The sequence below is a fragment of the Cebus imitator genome, unplaced genomic scaffold (genome assembly GCF_001604975.1).
Source record: "Cebus imitator isolate Cc_AM_T3 unplaced genomic scaffold, Cebus_imitator-1.0 Scaffold545, whole genome shotgun sequence".
Lineage (NCBI taxonomy): Eukaryota > Metazoa > Chordata > Mammalia > Primates > Cebidae > Cebus > Cebus imitator.
Window position 1 is genome coordinate 887,479 of NW_016107860.1, and position 14,543 is coordinate 902,021.

Sequence of the window (14,543 nt, forward strand, 5' to 3'; positions counted from 1 at the left end):
AAAAAAAAAAAAAAACAACAACAACAACAACAACAAAACTAAATTGTATAGTAAAAGCACTATACCATAGAGAATACACCAATACATTCTACATTAGTGAAAACAAAAAAGACATTTAGTGAAATTATGAACTTGACATCCTATAAGCTCCTCTTTCATTAGTTTTGAGTTGCTAAAGTTCTGAAAGACTGTTCCATCTAAGATTTCAATTTATTTGGGTGAAAACTAAAATTATATAAAGGGAGGCTCTAGATTAAGCACCATGTTTTATCCCAATATAGTCTTCATATTACATAACTGTGAGAGGCAAAAAGTACACATTCAAAAAAAATGTATAGACTCATTCAAAAAATAATGAATGAATGATCTAAGGATATGAACCAACCTGTCAGCAGTTCAGACGGGTTTCATAGCATTTGGGTTTTTTTTTTTTTTTTTGAATCAGGGTCTCACTCTATCACCCAAGCTGGAGTGCAGGGACGCAATCACAGCTCACTGCAGCCTCTACCTCCATAGCTTAGGTGACACTCTCACCTCAGTCTCCCAAGTAGTTGGGAATACAGGCATGCACCACCACACCAGTTAATTTTTTGTATTTTTGTAGAGGCAAAGTTTTGTCATATTGCCCAGGCTGGTCTTGAACTCCTGGGCTCAAGTGATCCATCCACCTCAGCCTCCCAAAATGCTGGGATTATAGGCATAAACGCCCAGCCTGATTTTCACAGGATTAATCTTTGCAAAAAGAAAAATCAACTATACTATTCACAAAATCATTTTGATCCCTATAGAACTCATCTTGAAAACAAAGAAAAGCAACCTTTAGACAGTAAAGATACACACATGGTAAAATCATGGATGTATTTATGATTTAGCCATTAAATACTATTAATGTTACTTTTATAACTAAAAAGTTATAATTTAAAATTGTATTATGGAGCATCACACAAGACAGCCTTTAAAGGCATGCTGACTAATTTGTATATGGCTAAATAAATGTACAATTAGGTAAAATAAAATTGAAACTTAATATAATAATTAAAAAGAAAATTTTAATTCCTATTATGGATAATTATGGATTACTAAGAATAAAGGAAAAATACCAAAAATAACTGTTACCATATCAATAATCTAAAAACTTCCCTTTAATCATTTAAGTACCTAACAACAAACCATTTGCCAGAGCTAAGAAACAAACGACTAATATCATCTTAATCCAATTCATAAAGGAAGTATTAAACTTACTGTATCTTTCTGGGTGTCTTGGAGCATTCTTGTATTTTAACAATAGATTAAATAGGGCAGAAAATTTACAAATGGCACTTAAATTTAGGATAGTTATAATGTAGAATTTTATAAATGTATTTCAGATTCTGTGATAAAAATGGCTGCTCTAAGATAGTTTTCCTACAAAATTCACTTAACATTTTAAGCATCGTAAGTTGAAATTAACTTTCTAAAACACACACACACTTTTCTCCTTCAGCACAATGAATCGTCATTTAAACTCTAGACCCAGAAACACAACTACAGAGGTCAATTGGGTTTCATAACCTCAAAGTGGAGAAAGTGCTGTTATCTCAGTGAGCAGAATGTCATGCTTTTGAGTTCATGTTTCTAAGCCTTGCTGTTTTTCATTATAATTTTGTAGCCCTTCTCTCCCTTATTACTCTGTGAAAGGCTAGATTAGCCAACAAATGTGTTGATTACATCAAAATAATATTAAATAGATTCTGAGTACGCATTACAAAGCTTCCTACAAATAAAACACATGAATGTTAATAAAAGAGCTTCTTAAAATGCTTTTGGACTGATCAGAGACATCTTTCTCTTTATTTCTAGGTTCTGCACTCTACAATGCTGAGGTCAATCTTAACAAATCACCTCTGAACAAATAACCACAGAATGAATTGCTATATCTTCTCTCTGTCCATCCTTTGGAAATACAAACAAAAAGAAAGAACAAGGAGCAGGCAAACTTACAGAAATTAAAAACCATGTTTTTTTTTTAAATGATAGTCCCACATCTGTCACCACTGATGACCTCTTCAGGTCTAATGCCTCTCACCACCACTTTTAAATCCAAACTACTCTCCTTCTCATAGCAACTCCAAAATGCACTGAAGAAAGTACATTTCTGAGCCTAAATTTACATATATTAAAGAAATTTTACTAAAGAGTCTCTTCTCTTCAAAGGTAAGGAGTAAAAAATTAGAAACAAAAGTGACTTGAGATTCCTCATCATAACTATCCTAAATTTAAGATAGGCTTACTTCACTGCACATAATATTAATAATGCTATTATGCTTATCAACACCTCAAAAGAAAAGCAGCAGACCAAACATTCAAATTTTTTGTTTTGCTTAGCAACATCAATATACTTAATTTTTTCCTGTTTCTTAAAAACTCACAGTAAGGTAAGAAAGGGCATTCACTAGTGAGCACACTTGATGGTAGCAAGAACACTTTAGATTTCCCATAAGCAAAAGAGAAAAAGTATTTTGAAGATGTATTTCCACTTAACATTAGCAAAATTTTTAACAGCTTTATACAGGCTTTCTTTTAAAGCAAAAATCCCATCATTCTTTTTTAAATGTCATGCTAAAGATGATCAATTATCTGTCTGGGTGTCTTGGAACATCCTTGTATTTTAATAATAGATTAAATAGAGCAGAAAATTTATAAGTGAAATGTAAATGTAGGTTATAATGTAGAATTTTATCAATATATTTCAGGGTCTATGATAAAAATGGTTGCTCTAAGGAGGTGGTCCTAATAAGTTAGGAAATAATCACCAAAATATACTTTATCTTTTAGTTAACAGATTTGAAATCTAAATTATGAAAAAACAATTATGAAGAAAAAAATTGCCTTTCAATGCTGTTTATTTTGACATCAAAATTTCATTAAATTGTACTGAGTTGGTGAGGAGTTGGGGAACCTAGCATTCTAATGCACTGTTGGTAGAAAAAGTAAATAAATAAACAAATGTCATAAATATCCATTAGCCTAGCATTTCCCCTTTTTATAATTTATTCTATAAAAGCACTCCCACAGTACCTAGGCACATATCCAATCACACTCACTTAGCATTGCTTCTATCAACAATGAAAAAAAAGACAATAAGGGAAATGTCCATAAATACCAAATTGTTTAAGTAAACCACCGTAGTTCTTATATAAAGAAATACTGCACAGCTGTTATAAAGACTGAAGTATGTATATGCATCGACTTGGAGCAATCTTCAAGGGTACATAGTTAAACAAAAGAAAAGAAACTGTAAAATAGCATGTGTAATATAAACAAAAGAATTGGAGAACCATGCATGAAAACTGACGGTAGTCACCTTTGGATGTATTAAAAGCAATCTAAGGTATAAACTGTGTTTTCGTAATGTTTCCATGTCATAGAAGGAAGGCATTAATGTAATAACTTGTTTTATGACCTTTTAAAATGTTACTTCTTAAATGCTTCATAGGAACTTTACAATGGCGCCATAAACAATTAGGTTTTTAAAATAGGTTTCATTCAACAAAAAGTTGTTTCAGAACAGCCCTATTTTATAGAACAAAGGTGAAACAAGTGTGAATTATGGTTTCAAAAATTTACACAGAAGTCTTGTAAACCTAACAAAAGTAAAAAATGATTCCAACATGAGTGTTTTTCCATAGGATTTTCTTTTTTATTTTAATCACAAAGGGATCTTTTAGGAAATCATATATAGTGTTATAAATCTTCCCAAAGTTTAATAATTCTTATCTTTTTATACTATGTTCAAATAAAATTAAATACTTTCATCAGCATGTAGATTATGACTCCATTTCTATAAACTGTTCATCTATCCTACCTGAACACATGCAAAGGCTAATGTTCACCTAACATTAACAATGGCCATTTCTGAGTAATGACGGTCATTTTTGAGTGACGAATGTTGGGTTATTTTACTTACTTGTTTGTATTGTTCTAAATTGTCCAAATTACTTACATGTATATGTCATTTACATAATAAGTCTTTTTAAATATTTATTTATTTATTTATTTATTTATTTATTTATTTATTTATTTATTTTGAGACGGAGTTTCGCTGTTGTTGCCCAGACTGGAGTGCAATGGCACGATCTCGGCTCACCGCAACCTCCGCCTCCTGGGTTCAAGCAATTCTCCTGCCTCAGCCTCCCGAGTAGCTGGGACTACAGGCATGCACCATCATGCCCAGCTAATTTTTGTATTTTTAGTAGAGACAGGGTTTCACCTTGTTGACCAGGATGGTCTTGATCTCTTGACCTCGTGATCCACCCACCTCGGCCTCCCAAAGTGCTGGGATTATAGGCGTGAGCCACCACGCCTGGCCAAATATTTATTTTTAACTAGCTATTGTCCTTTACCTCCTTTAGTTTTTGGTTATTATCTTTTGAAAATTCATGACACTCTAAGGCTCTAATTTTTAAACTTCTGAGCTCTAATGACTAGTCCATAAAAAAACAAGACAAAAGAACAATGTACAACACCATGAAACAACTTAAGACTTAAAAGTAAGTTTCATGTTTAAAACACAGTCCTGCTCCGCAGTCACCTGGGTTAGGAACATCTGTGCAACACATTACCTCCGTGATTTGCCATGTTAACAGAGCTCGAATTCACATATATAAATTCCTGGTCTTAATCTACAGGCCCAGAGGCTAGCCTACCAGAAATCATAAAGCATTAGGGAGATTAGCTATTAAAATTGAGAAAGATAACAAAAATAATGGCAAAGTTACAGAGGCAAGGAATTGGTAGGTGGAAGGAAGAGGAGGAAGAGCTAGAGGGTATTTGAGAGCTGAGTATCTACCTCTAAGTTTCTAGGGGAAAACAAAGCCTTTTTAAGCCACTAGAAATATTTCATGAGTGCTTCCAAATATTTCAATAAATTACAGACATTTAAAATTAAAACTCTCATTCTACTTCCACCTATAAATAAATTTATAAAGGATAAAAAAATCAACTCACCTGCCTGTCGTACTGGGAATTCCACATGGTCAGAGACTATAATCCGAAGTAAACTGGGGGCAAAATTGATAATCTTGTAGGACTGAAATTATAAAGAAATGTTTTATAAAATAGGGAAATATGAGTATCTTATAAGTTAGCACCTGTTACTGAATACGTTACTGTCCAAATAAAAGAAAAACTTTTAAATTGAGACAAACCCTTCAAGGCAAAATGAAGATTACTAAAATACTTCAAGTCAAAAAATTTTCCTGAGCAGAAACTGATCAATAAAAGAATCTGAACATTTTGATGATTTTTGAACATACTGTCAGAATGGTCTCCAGAAACGGTATAGCAATTCACATGCCCAACAGCAGCATATGACAGTGTCCATCTATCTAATACAGGTATCATCATTCCTTCAAACTTTAAAATTTTATGAATGTTTTAAATTGCATTTTCTCTGTTACTAAGGAGGTTGAATGTCTTCCTCTTTGCTGGCTGTTTCTTCTACAAATTCCTTACTCCCTTTATCCTTTTGTAAATGGCGTATTTACTCTTAATAAATTCTACAAACTATGAATTTAAAATCGCAATCTTTTATTTGACTTATACATGGCAAGTGTTTGTTCCTAGATTATTTGTGCTTCAGTTTTGTTTATGGTATTTTTGACAAACAGAAAACACAAAAACAAGGGCTACAGGAAATAGGAGATCCAACAGAGCAAAACAGACAAGATAATGTTACACAGCTGAGCATGAGCTATGGAGAGAAGCCAGTCCAGATTGGAACAGTGTGACTCACGAGACTGTGTTGAGCATGCTGTCGTCACCAGCTGCCCTCTACTGCTGTACTGTCTTTTAAACTTAATGCCTAAGTGAGCCTACGTGGATGAAGTTCCTGCTCTGCCCTGTGGCCTGGGTCACTTCACCCCACAAGTGTGCTCTAATTTGATCTGCTCCTGAGTTTGGGCATAGTGACCTTAGAAACAGAAAACTATAGACCATCCATTCCTTCTGATCACATTATATCCAGATGAATAGTACCTGGACTATATTGCAGTCCTGTCACATTCTCAGATCTCACATAATCCTTTGTCCACTGACATTCATTTGAAAAGATTCAAATTCCAGTGAGGCCAAACCAGACAATGACCCAGGGAATCTATTCGGCTCACCCTTCTCCTCAGAGCCTGGGTCTCTGAGGGGATCCAGGGACATCCCTTTCAATACACAGCTAGGTTTGGGCATATTGCTCATTATTTTCAACTAAAATAGTATCTAGAAAGATAAATGTTTGATTAGAAAATTAATTTGGAGAAAAATAGCATTTTAAAAGTATTAATCCTTTTCCTCCAAGAACATTGTGCTTTCCAAATCGTCCTATATCCCTTCCAAAAATGTGAATTATAATTGTTCTTCCTTTCATCCTGTGTAGTCTTCAGATCTCAAATCTGTGGCATGTAAATTTGTTTATCCATAACTGAAACCATTAGGATTTTAAAGCAGTTTTTAAGAAAGCAGATTAGTTCTAATAAGTTTATAGGAAGGCAAAATTAACACAGATTCAGCCCAGCTTTCACCTTCTACATATATAACTCATGTTTATAACTTTCTAAATACTGAAAGATCTTGTCATGAATCAAAGATTAAAACATCTATATAGTTTATTCTAATAATTTAAAAACTGACTTCAGTTATTTGTTAAAAAATATTATTCTGGGATTTCCAGCTTTCTGCAATCCCCTCCCACATAGTGGGAGCTAAAAAAAATATATATATATATATATTATTCCACATACACAAAATAACCTTTACAGTTAAATAAATGCTACTTATTTGAAAGTAATATACTTGTTGCAGAGATTACTTTTATTTCAACACTGTTGCCATTGTACACATTTTGAAACTTCCTTTTTTGCAACTGTTGCCATTTTTAAAAATTTCAGAAACCTTGTCTTCTTTCAACATTGATTCAGTCTATGATAATGTGACCAGCTAAAACAGATATAAATTCAGCTATATTTTCATACTACTTTACTCAGAAATAGTTGCCCAATTTCTTTGTGCCTCTTCAGGCTTCTTGTTTCTAAAATATAAACAAGACTAATTTCTCAATGATTTCCTGAGGATATTTTTTTTATCTGTGAAGTTTTCTGCAACTAAGCAGTTTGCTTAACTAAATTCTGTATTTATGAGAACTCATAAAACAAAAAAACCAATGTTCTTCCATCCTCTGACTCACTGCTCCACTGCATTAACCTTTCTAGTCCTCCAGCACACCAAGTTGAGAGCCTTTTCTGAACTCTTATTCCCTCTGTTCGTCTCTCAGTTCTTTGCCTGGCCCATTACTTCACGGTATCCAACACTCTGTTCAATGTCATTCTTCAGAGAATGACTATACATCCCAACACTCTTGCTCCAGCTTTACTCTCTACAGCACTTATGACCTGAAATTATATTAGTTACTTGTCTGTGTCCCCAACTTCATGGGAACAAACTCTTATACTAATATCTGCAATATATTAACAACTCAATAAATACATCTGCTGTTGATATAAACAAATTCTCTTAATCAAAGGTAATGAAAATGGTATGTATGCATGCATGGAAAGCAGAGATTCCAAAGCTTGGTAATGAAAGTAAAAACTTATTTCCCTATCAAGGCCATGTGAAGGATAATTTGTTAAAAGATGACACCTTTCTGGATTAATTACTTAAGCAAGGTACCTACCCATTCCTATTTCTCTACGATGCCACTAACGGGACTTCTGGTCTGTAGACAATGAGGAAGATGTATAAGATTCACTCTTAATATCCTGAGATAAAACTGAAAGTACATTTTCCCATACAAACAATATTACAAATAGCAGTCAGAGAGCTAGTCACTAGTAACAGAAAAATGTTGGCCTGAAAAAAATATATAGCTCCAAATGAGAATGTATCCATTGGAATACAGACTGTTGTGCAAGAGCTGCTTACTTTTCTAAACAGCAATTGACAGACGCATCAGTATACCGCAGAAGCTGCTCCCATTTCCAACGCAGAGCATACTTGCTAAGGGGAGACCGAAAGTCAGAAAGGTGGGCCATAATCACTTACGGTGATTTACTCACCCACTTATCCAACAAAGTCGGATGTTACAGTGGTGGCAAAGGGCAAGCATGCAAAACCCATCATCATAACCATGTTTTACTACATGGTTAGGTGACATTATATTTTGTTCTACTTACAGCTGATTCAAAAAGCCTTAAAGCATATCACTATGCTTTATGTAAAACATAAATGCTAAATGAGTAGTATAGCAATAAGCTACCTTTAGAAATTGCTGGGGAAATCATGGTCTGTGATGAGGTGGGACACTATGGGGCAGGGCAGAGTGATGATGGAATGGATTTGGATTGAAATACTATGAAAAGTCTATGGCCATACCACCCTGAATGTGCTGCTTTTGTCTATACTATGAAACAAAATAGGATTGGGTCTTCAATGTCTCCTAGTTCTGCAGCCTTTCTCACGTGCTTTTTCCACTTCTATCATATCAACTGTACTTATATACTGATGAATCAGAAAGAAATGAAACTTAAGTGAAGGGCAGGAAAAGTGTAACCTGATATCAAAGATATATGTTCCCTATCAACATTATCAAAGGACCACCTGGACTCATTGTAAGAAGAAGGGGTTCATAAACAGGCCAACTTCCGTATTCATACTAGTAGATTGCAAATTCAGCTCCGGTTTTGTTCTTCCTAACTAATCCCTGGGTTACTATTCTTCCAACCAGCCAACATACAGTACTTTTACTCTGCAAAGCCTGGGACAGGTACTGACTTTAACTTCCCCCTATTCTGAGTGACAGTCCTTTTCTTTTTGAGGCACCAATACGTTATCTTTGGGCATTAGTTCAACCCAACCTCCTCTCCACTGGCAGTGTTTTCATTCCCCCTTTTCTCTCTGGGGAATCCCGCATTCATATCTACTCCAAACTACACCTAGATTTCCTATTAAAATAATCCCTTTCAAAGATTTCCAACACGCAGCTGCTTTTTAAAGTCAATTCCAACAGAAACATTTACTTAGAACAGTCACACTTTAGGAGGCACACACAGAATCACCTGGGGGAGCTAGTAAAAATACAAGTGGGCCCCACCCCCACAGTTTCTGATTTGTTAAGTCTGGAGTGAAGCCCCGTAATATGCATAATTTGTAAGTTCTCGGGTGATGCTGAAGCGCCAGGTCCTGGGCAACGCTTTGAGAACCGCTGATTTTGGAATATTTATATTTTGCAGGTCATCACAACCTCAAACAGCTGTCGCTCCATCCCTGGGGTAGATCTTAATTTCCAATTTTTAGTAAGAGGTATGTGATTCTTAAGTACCGGTTAGGAAGAAGAAATAAGAGTTTGGGATCATTAAACTTTTGATTGTGTGGGGATAACGCTGGAAAGATGTCAAGGCTAATTAGCAAGAACAGGAGGCGGAGGAAAAGGGAAAACTCTTAAGCATTTTAGCATTTATAAGGAATTATTCCAAACACATCTTACTTGGATGTGTCTTAGATCAGGCAGTACCACCATGAAAACTTCCTATTCTTTCCCAGCAGCACTGCCCAGCGCTCCACAAAACTCGGCCAATCGGTGTCAAAACAGTCCTGCCAGCCAGACAGTAGGAGGCAGTGGGCAGCGTGCTCCACAGCAACACCTAAAAAGGGCTGGGTTTGGAGAAAAGCTGAACTCAGATGTAATTTTAAGTAAAATCCCCACCTGCTCATCAATCAGCGAACTTAAGGAAAATAAATCACACCTTGAAAACACTAGCACAGATTAAAAAACTGCTTCTTGCGGACCAAGTGGGCTGAACAAACTGCACTGGAGAAGGAAGACGACACGAAAAGGTGCAAAGGTGGCCAACAGGTGCGCGAGCTGCTCGGTAAAGATCCGGGAAGCCCGGCTCCACTGCACCTGGGGGCACGGGGTGCGGAGGGCGGGACCCGCCGAGAGGCGTCAGTCCTAGTCCGATGGGGGCGAAGACAAGGGGCGCAGCGGAGGGGGGGCCCGGCCAGCCAGCAGGGGCGCAGCTTCGGCGGAAGAGGGGCGCCGAAGGCCCTCTCCTCACCTGGTTGAGCTCGTTCTCGGCTACAATCCGCAACTTCGGGTCGATGGTGCCCTTCAGCGCCTGGATGATCCGGTTGAGGTCCATCTCTCCAGGTGGGGGCTCCGCGGCCCCCGGACCAGTAGGCCGGACTGCAGCTTTAATTTTCTTTTGACCCTCTCAGCCTCCTCTTCCGCGCCCCCTGGATTACCTCACTCCCCACCCCCCGCCACCGTCGCCACCTGCGGCCACTTGCTGCGCCACTCTGACTCCGCGCCCCCTGTCCTCCCTTTTTCCCCCCGACAACTCGCTCTCCATTCACCCTTTTACGACAAGCGGTGGGAGGCGGGAGAAGGAAGAAGAGGAAGCAGAGCTTCCTTTACGGCGGCCTCTTCCCCCGGGCGTAATGCTAAGACCGTCTCCTGTCGGCGGCCGCCATGCTGCTGTACGGAAAGCGGCCTCGTCTGCTTTCCCGGTGAGGATCCTGCGCTCCCGAACAACGGCAGGCGGCCGCCATGCTTCCGTATGGTAAACAGCCTTCCCCCGCCTCTTCCCAGGTGTAGAAACTTGAGCTGGCCCTGAATCTCCTTACACTTGTTTCCAAATTAAGCGTATCTGGATGGTGTGACACTTTTTGTTAGTCCGAGAACTGTATGGGCATCGGAACTGGGCCTGTTCCAAGACAGACTTGTTGGGATCTTCAAATCATGTACCTTACAGGACAGGGTTCTTCCGTGTGTGGAAGCCATCATTCATTCATTCATTCATTCGCTTTCACTGAACATTTGTTAAACATATATTTCTGAACCATAGTACTAGGATTTTTAGGTACCACATTATAACAAGATGAATTCCATGCAAGTTAATGTGAAGTAACACAACCTGATAGAAGAGACTATATTAAACATAGATACATAGATATTTACAGTGTAGAAATAATAGGAGAGCGCTGGAAAGAGCGTGGTCCCTTTAAATGATAGGGAAGAGGGAAGTGAAGTGCTGGGTAGAGAAGGGTGTGGTGCCTGGCTAGGACTCCATCCCCACAGAGCTAGGTGAGGATAGGCACTCCTGCCTTCTGGCCCAAATGTTGCATTTCCCAAGACCACCCCGGCCTGCCGCGCCCCCCATTCTGTGCCTACAAAAACCCGAGACCCTACCAGGCAGACACACAAGCAGTCAGACGTCCAGAGAAGCTTATGGGCGGAACAAGAGGAGCATGATGGCACATGTGCAGGCCATCCCCTGGCAGAATGATGCAGAGTTTGGCCAGGGCAGTCGGAAAAGAGCCCCGGACGCCAAGCGACCCAACTCCAGGGGATAAACCGTCTCTCTTCTGGGTTCATCTGCTGAGAACTACTTTCACTCAATAAAACTTTGCACTCATTCTCCCACCCCACGTGTGATCCAATTCTTCTGGTACACCAAGGCAAGAACCCAGGATACAGAAAGCTCTCTGTCCTTGCAACAAGGTAGAGGGTCTAATTAAGCTCGTTATCACAAACTATAGACAAACTATAGACAAACTAAAAGAGCACCTTGTAACACACACAACCTGGGACTTCAGGAGCTGTAAATATTCCTAGACACTGCTGTGACGTCGGAGTCCCACAGCCTGCCGGTCTGTATGCTCCTCTAGAGGTTTGAAGCTAGCCACACTCTGAGCTACACACCCTGCGAGGGGGACAAGGGAACCTCTCCCATTTCAGAAACACAGAGGTCACAGAAACTGATAACTACATGCCTGAACATTTTCTGAAAATTTTTCAGACCTTCTCAGAAAAGCAGTGAAAGGTAAAGAGAAAAGTTATACTGTTTCTGTCCACTGTGGCCATATCTGGGGCCACAATTTCAATGGCATGAAAATATTAAGGAGCTAGTTTTTCCTGAGGTTAACACAGGAGAGTTCTAATTACATTTAGTAAAGATGATGATGTGGGCAAAACACAGCTGAGGGGATGTGATCTTTTCAGGAACAGATAATTAAGATAGATCTGTTCAATTAACTGAGTTCAATCAAGACAGCAGAAAACATGTGGCTGAAAACTTGGTGGCTTGGAAGCTTCCTCCTCAGTTAGATGCAAAAGTGCTTTGCAGTGAATTTAACACGTCTGATTGCTTCCAGTATTGCCCCTCTTTAATCCATTATTCACACTGTCATCAGAGGAAAGTGTCTGAAAGGGTAATATTGCTATGTCTGATCCTTGATTTCTCATCAATTTCAAGATAACGTGCAAACTCCTTAGCACTCAGGAGTCTCATGAACCCTATTTCACTAACCCACTCTCCTGGACATCATCATTGTCTAAAATTCTTTTTACCTCTGAAAATCTTAACTCCAATATCATTTTTTATAATTAGAACCAATTCTTCCATTTCTCTTTTCCTGAAAAATTCTAAGCTTGTTTTCCAGCTCAATCACCACTTCAGTTCTTAGTCTATCCATTACTGACTACACATCATTTTCTGTTATTAAACCCCCAATTCATCTTCTTAAGTCTAGCCTTGACCCATTGTGCAAACTGATATCACTACAAATATGTGTTCTTTAATTGGGCACTACCATCCTATTCCTTGCCTTTAATTAGCACCATTTTCCATTCCCTCAGTGGCCGATTCAACTCTCAGGACTCTTCTTAAGCTCCCTATCCCTTCTCACCCAGCCCTACAAAGATGAGCAAAACCCTCAGACACAACTCACTCAGGAACAAATTCATCTCTGCTTACCCTGCTTCATCTCCTCTCCAGTCTGAACCCAGTTGTCTCCCATCTCCTCCAGGACCCTGTTCCATAAATCTCTCCTCTCTTCAATACATTTTTTTCATTAAAATAAATTTTAGTCATTATAATGTTTTCATTGTTGACAATGTGTAAGATTTTTTTCCTTCATTTGCAGCCTCTTTCCCTCCACTGATTCAATCTCAGCCTAAAAACTTTCCCCTAGCTAAAAAATAATCTTCAGTAATGCTAATTATTGCTCATTCTTTTCCACTTTATTCCAAAGAATGGTCTTCATTCATTGTGTCAACTTAACTTTCTATTCATTCTTCAACCGCCTATCCCCAGGCATTTCCCACGAAAACTGCCAAGCAAAGATGAACTCTGACCCCTTTAGGGGCATACCAAATGCAAGAGACATTTTTAGCTCTTATCTTAAATTGTCCCTCTCATATGTGTGTGTGTCTGTGTGTGTGTACATATATATATATAGAGAGAGATATATATATATATGGGGGAGAGAGAGAGAAAGAGAGAGAGAGAGAGAGACTGAGAGATTGGGGGAGGGGGTCTCACTTCCATTGCCTAGGCTATAGTGCAGTGACATGATCACTGTTCACTGCAGCCTCAACCTCCAAGGCTCAGGTAATTCTCCCACTTCAGCCTTCCAAGTAGCTGGGACTACAGGCGCATGCCACCATGCCCGGCTCATTTTATTTTCAGTAGAGACAAGGTTTTTACCATGTTGTTCAGGCTGGTCTTGAACTCCTAGGCACAAGCAACCCGGCAGCCTTAGCCCCTCAGAGTGCTGGGAGTATAGATGTGAGCTACCACACCCAGCCTCTAATATCTGATATCATATTTCATGCTATTTAAAAATTATCTCATTTCTTATTTTCTCTTACAGAATATATTCCTAACCCTTTGATTACTCAATCGCCCAACTCTTAAAACTGACGCTTCTCAGAACTCTGTCCTCAGCCATCTTCTCTTTTTCGTCTTCCCATTCTTGAGTCATTTCATCCACTTAACCATCAACTAAAAAAAGACAGCTTATAAAACTGGTTATAAGATCTCTTCCCTTAAACTAAAGATATCCAAATGCCTATTACATTTCTACCTATTAATATCTATCCCCCAAATCACTTAAGGCACATGTCTAAAACTGAACTCAGCACTGAAGATAGTTTGGAAAAGGGAGAGAATTAAAGCAGTTATTCCAATAACATAAAAGAAGAGCTCAAAAACAGTCATACCACCAAATGCTGGTGAAGATGTACAGAAACTGGGTCACTTATATGTTGGTAGTAAAATGTAAAGTGGTGTAGCCATTCTGAAAACAATTTGGCAGTTTCTTTAAAAAACTAAGTATGTAACTACCACATGACCCAGCAATTACACTCCAGAGCATTTGTCCTAGGCAAATGAAGACTTGTGCTCATATCAAAACCTGTATGTGAGTGTATATGCAGCTTTATTCCTCATAACCAAAATCTGGAAACAATCCAGATATCCTTCAGTGGGTGAATGGTTAAACATGGTACATCTATACCATGGGATACTACTGAGTAACAAAAATGATACATGCAACAACTTTGAAGAATCTTCTGAGAATTATGCTGAGTAAAAGAGGCCAATCTCAAAGGCTGCATCTTGTTTAACTCCATTTATAGAACATTCTTAAACTTAAAAGAATATAAAAGATCCATGATTGCTAAGGGTTAAAGTGGAGGTGGTGGCAAGGGGGAAGTGGGTGAGACTATAAATGGG

At 38.4% G+C, this 14,543-nt stretch overlaps 1 protein-coding gene across 1 annotated transcript in view; it reads right to left on the reverse strand.

Annotated features, from left to right (window-relative positions):
* IPO8 (importin 8) overlaps positions 1-10,507 on the reverse strand; it is a 73,067-nt gene extending 62,560 nt beyond the window's left edge. Inside the window, exons 1-2 of the mRNA XM_017515250.1 lie at positions 10,083-10,507; positions 4,987-5,068 (exon numbers count right to left, since the gene is read on the reverse strand). Coding sequence (XP_017370739.1) covers positions 4,987-5,068; positions 10,083-10,166 — 166 coding nt within the window. The 5' untranslated portion in view covers positions 10,167-10,507. The remainder of the gene's footprint in view (positions 1-4,986; positions 5,069-10,082) is intronic.
* Between the last annotated feature and the right edge of the window lie 4,036 nt (positions 10,508-14,543).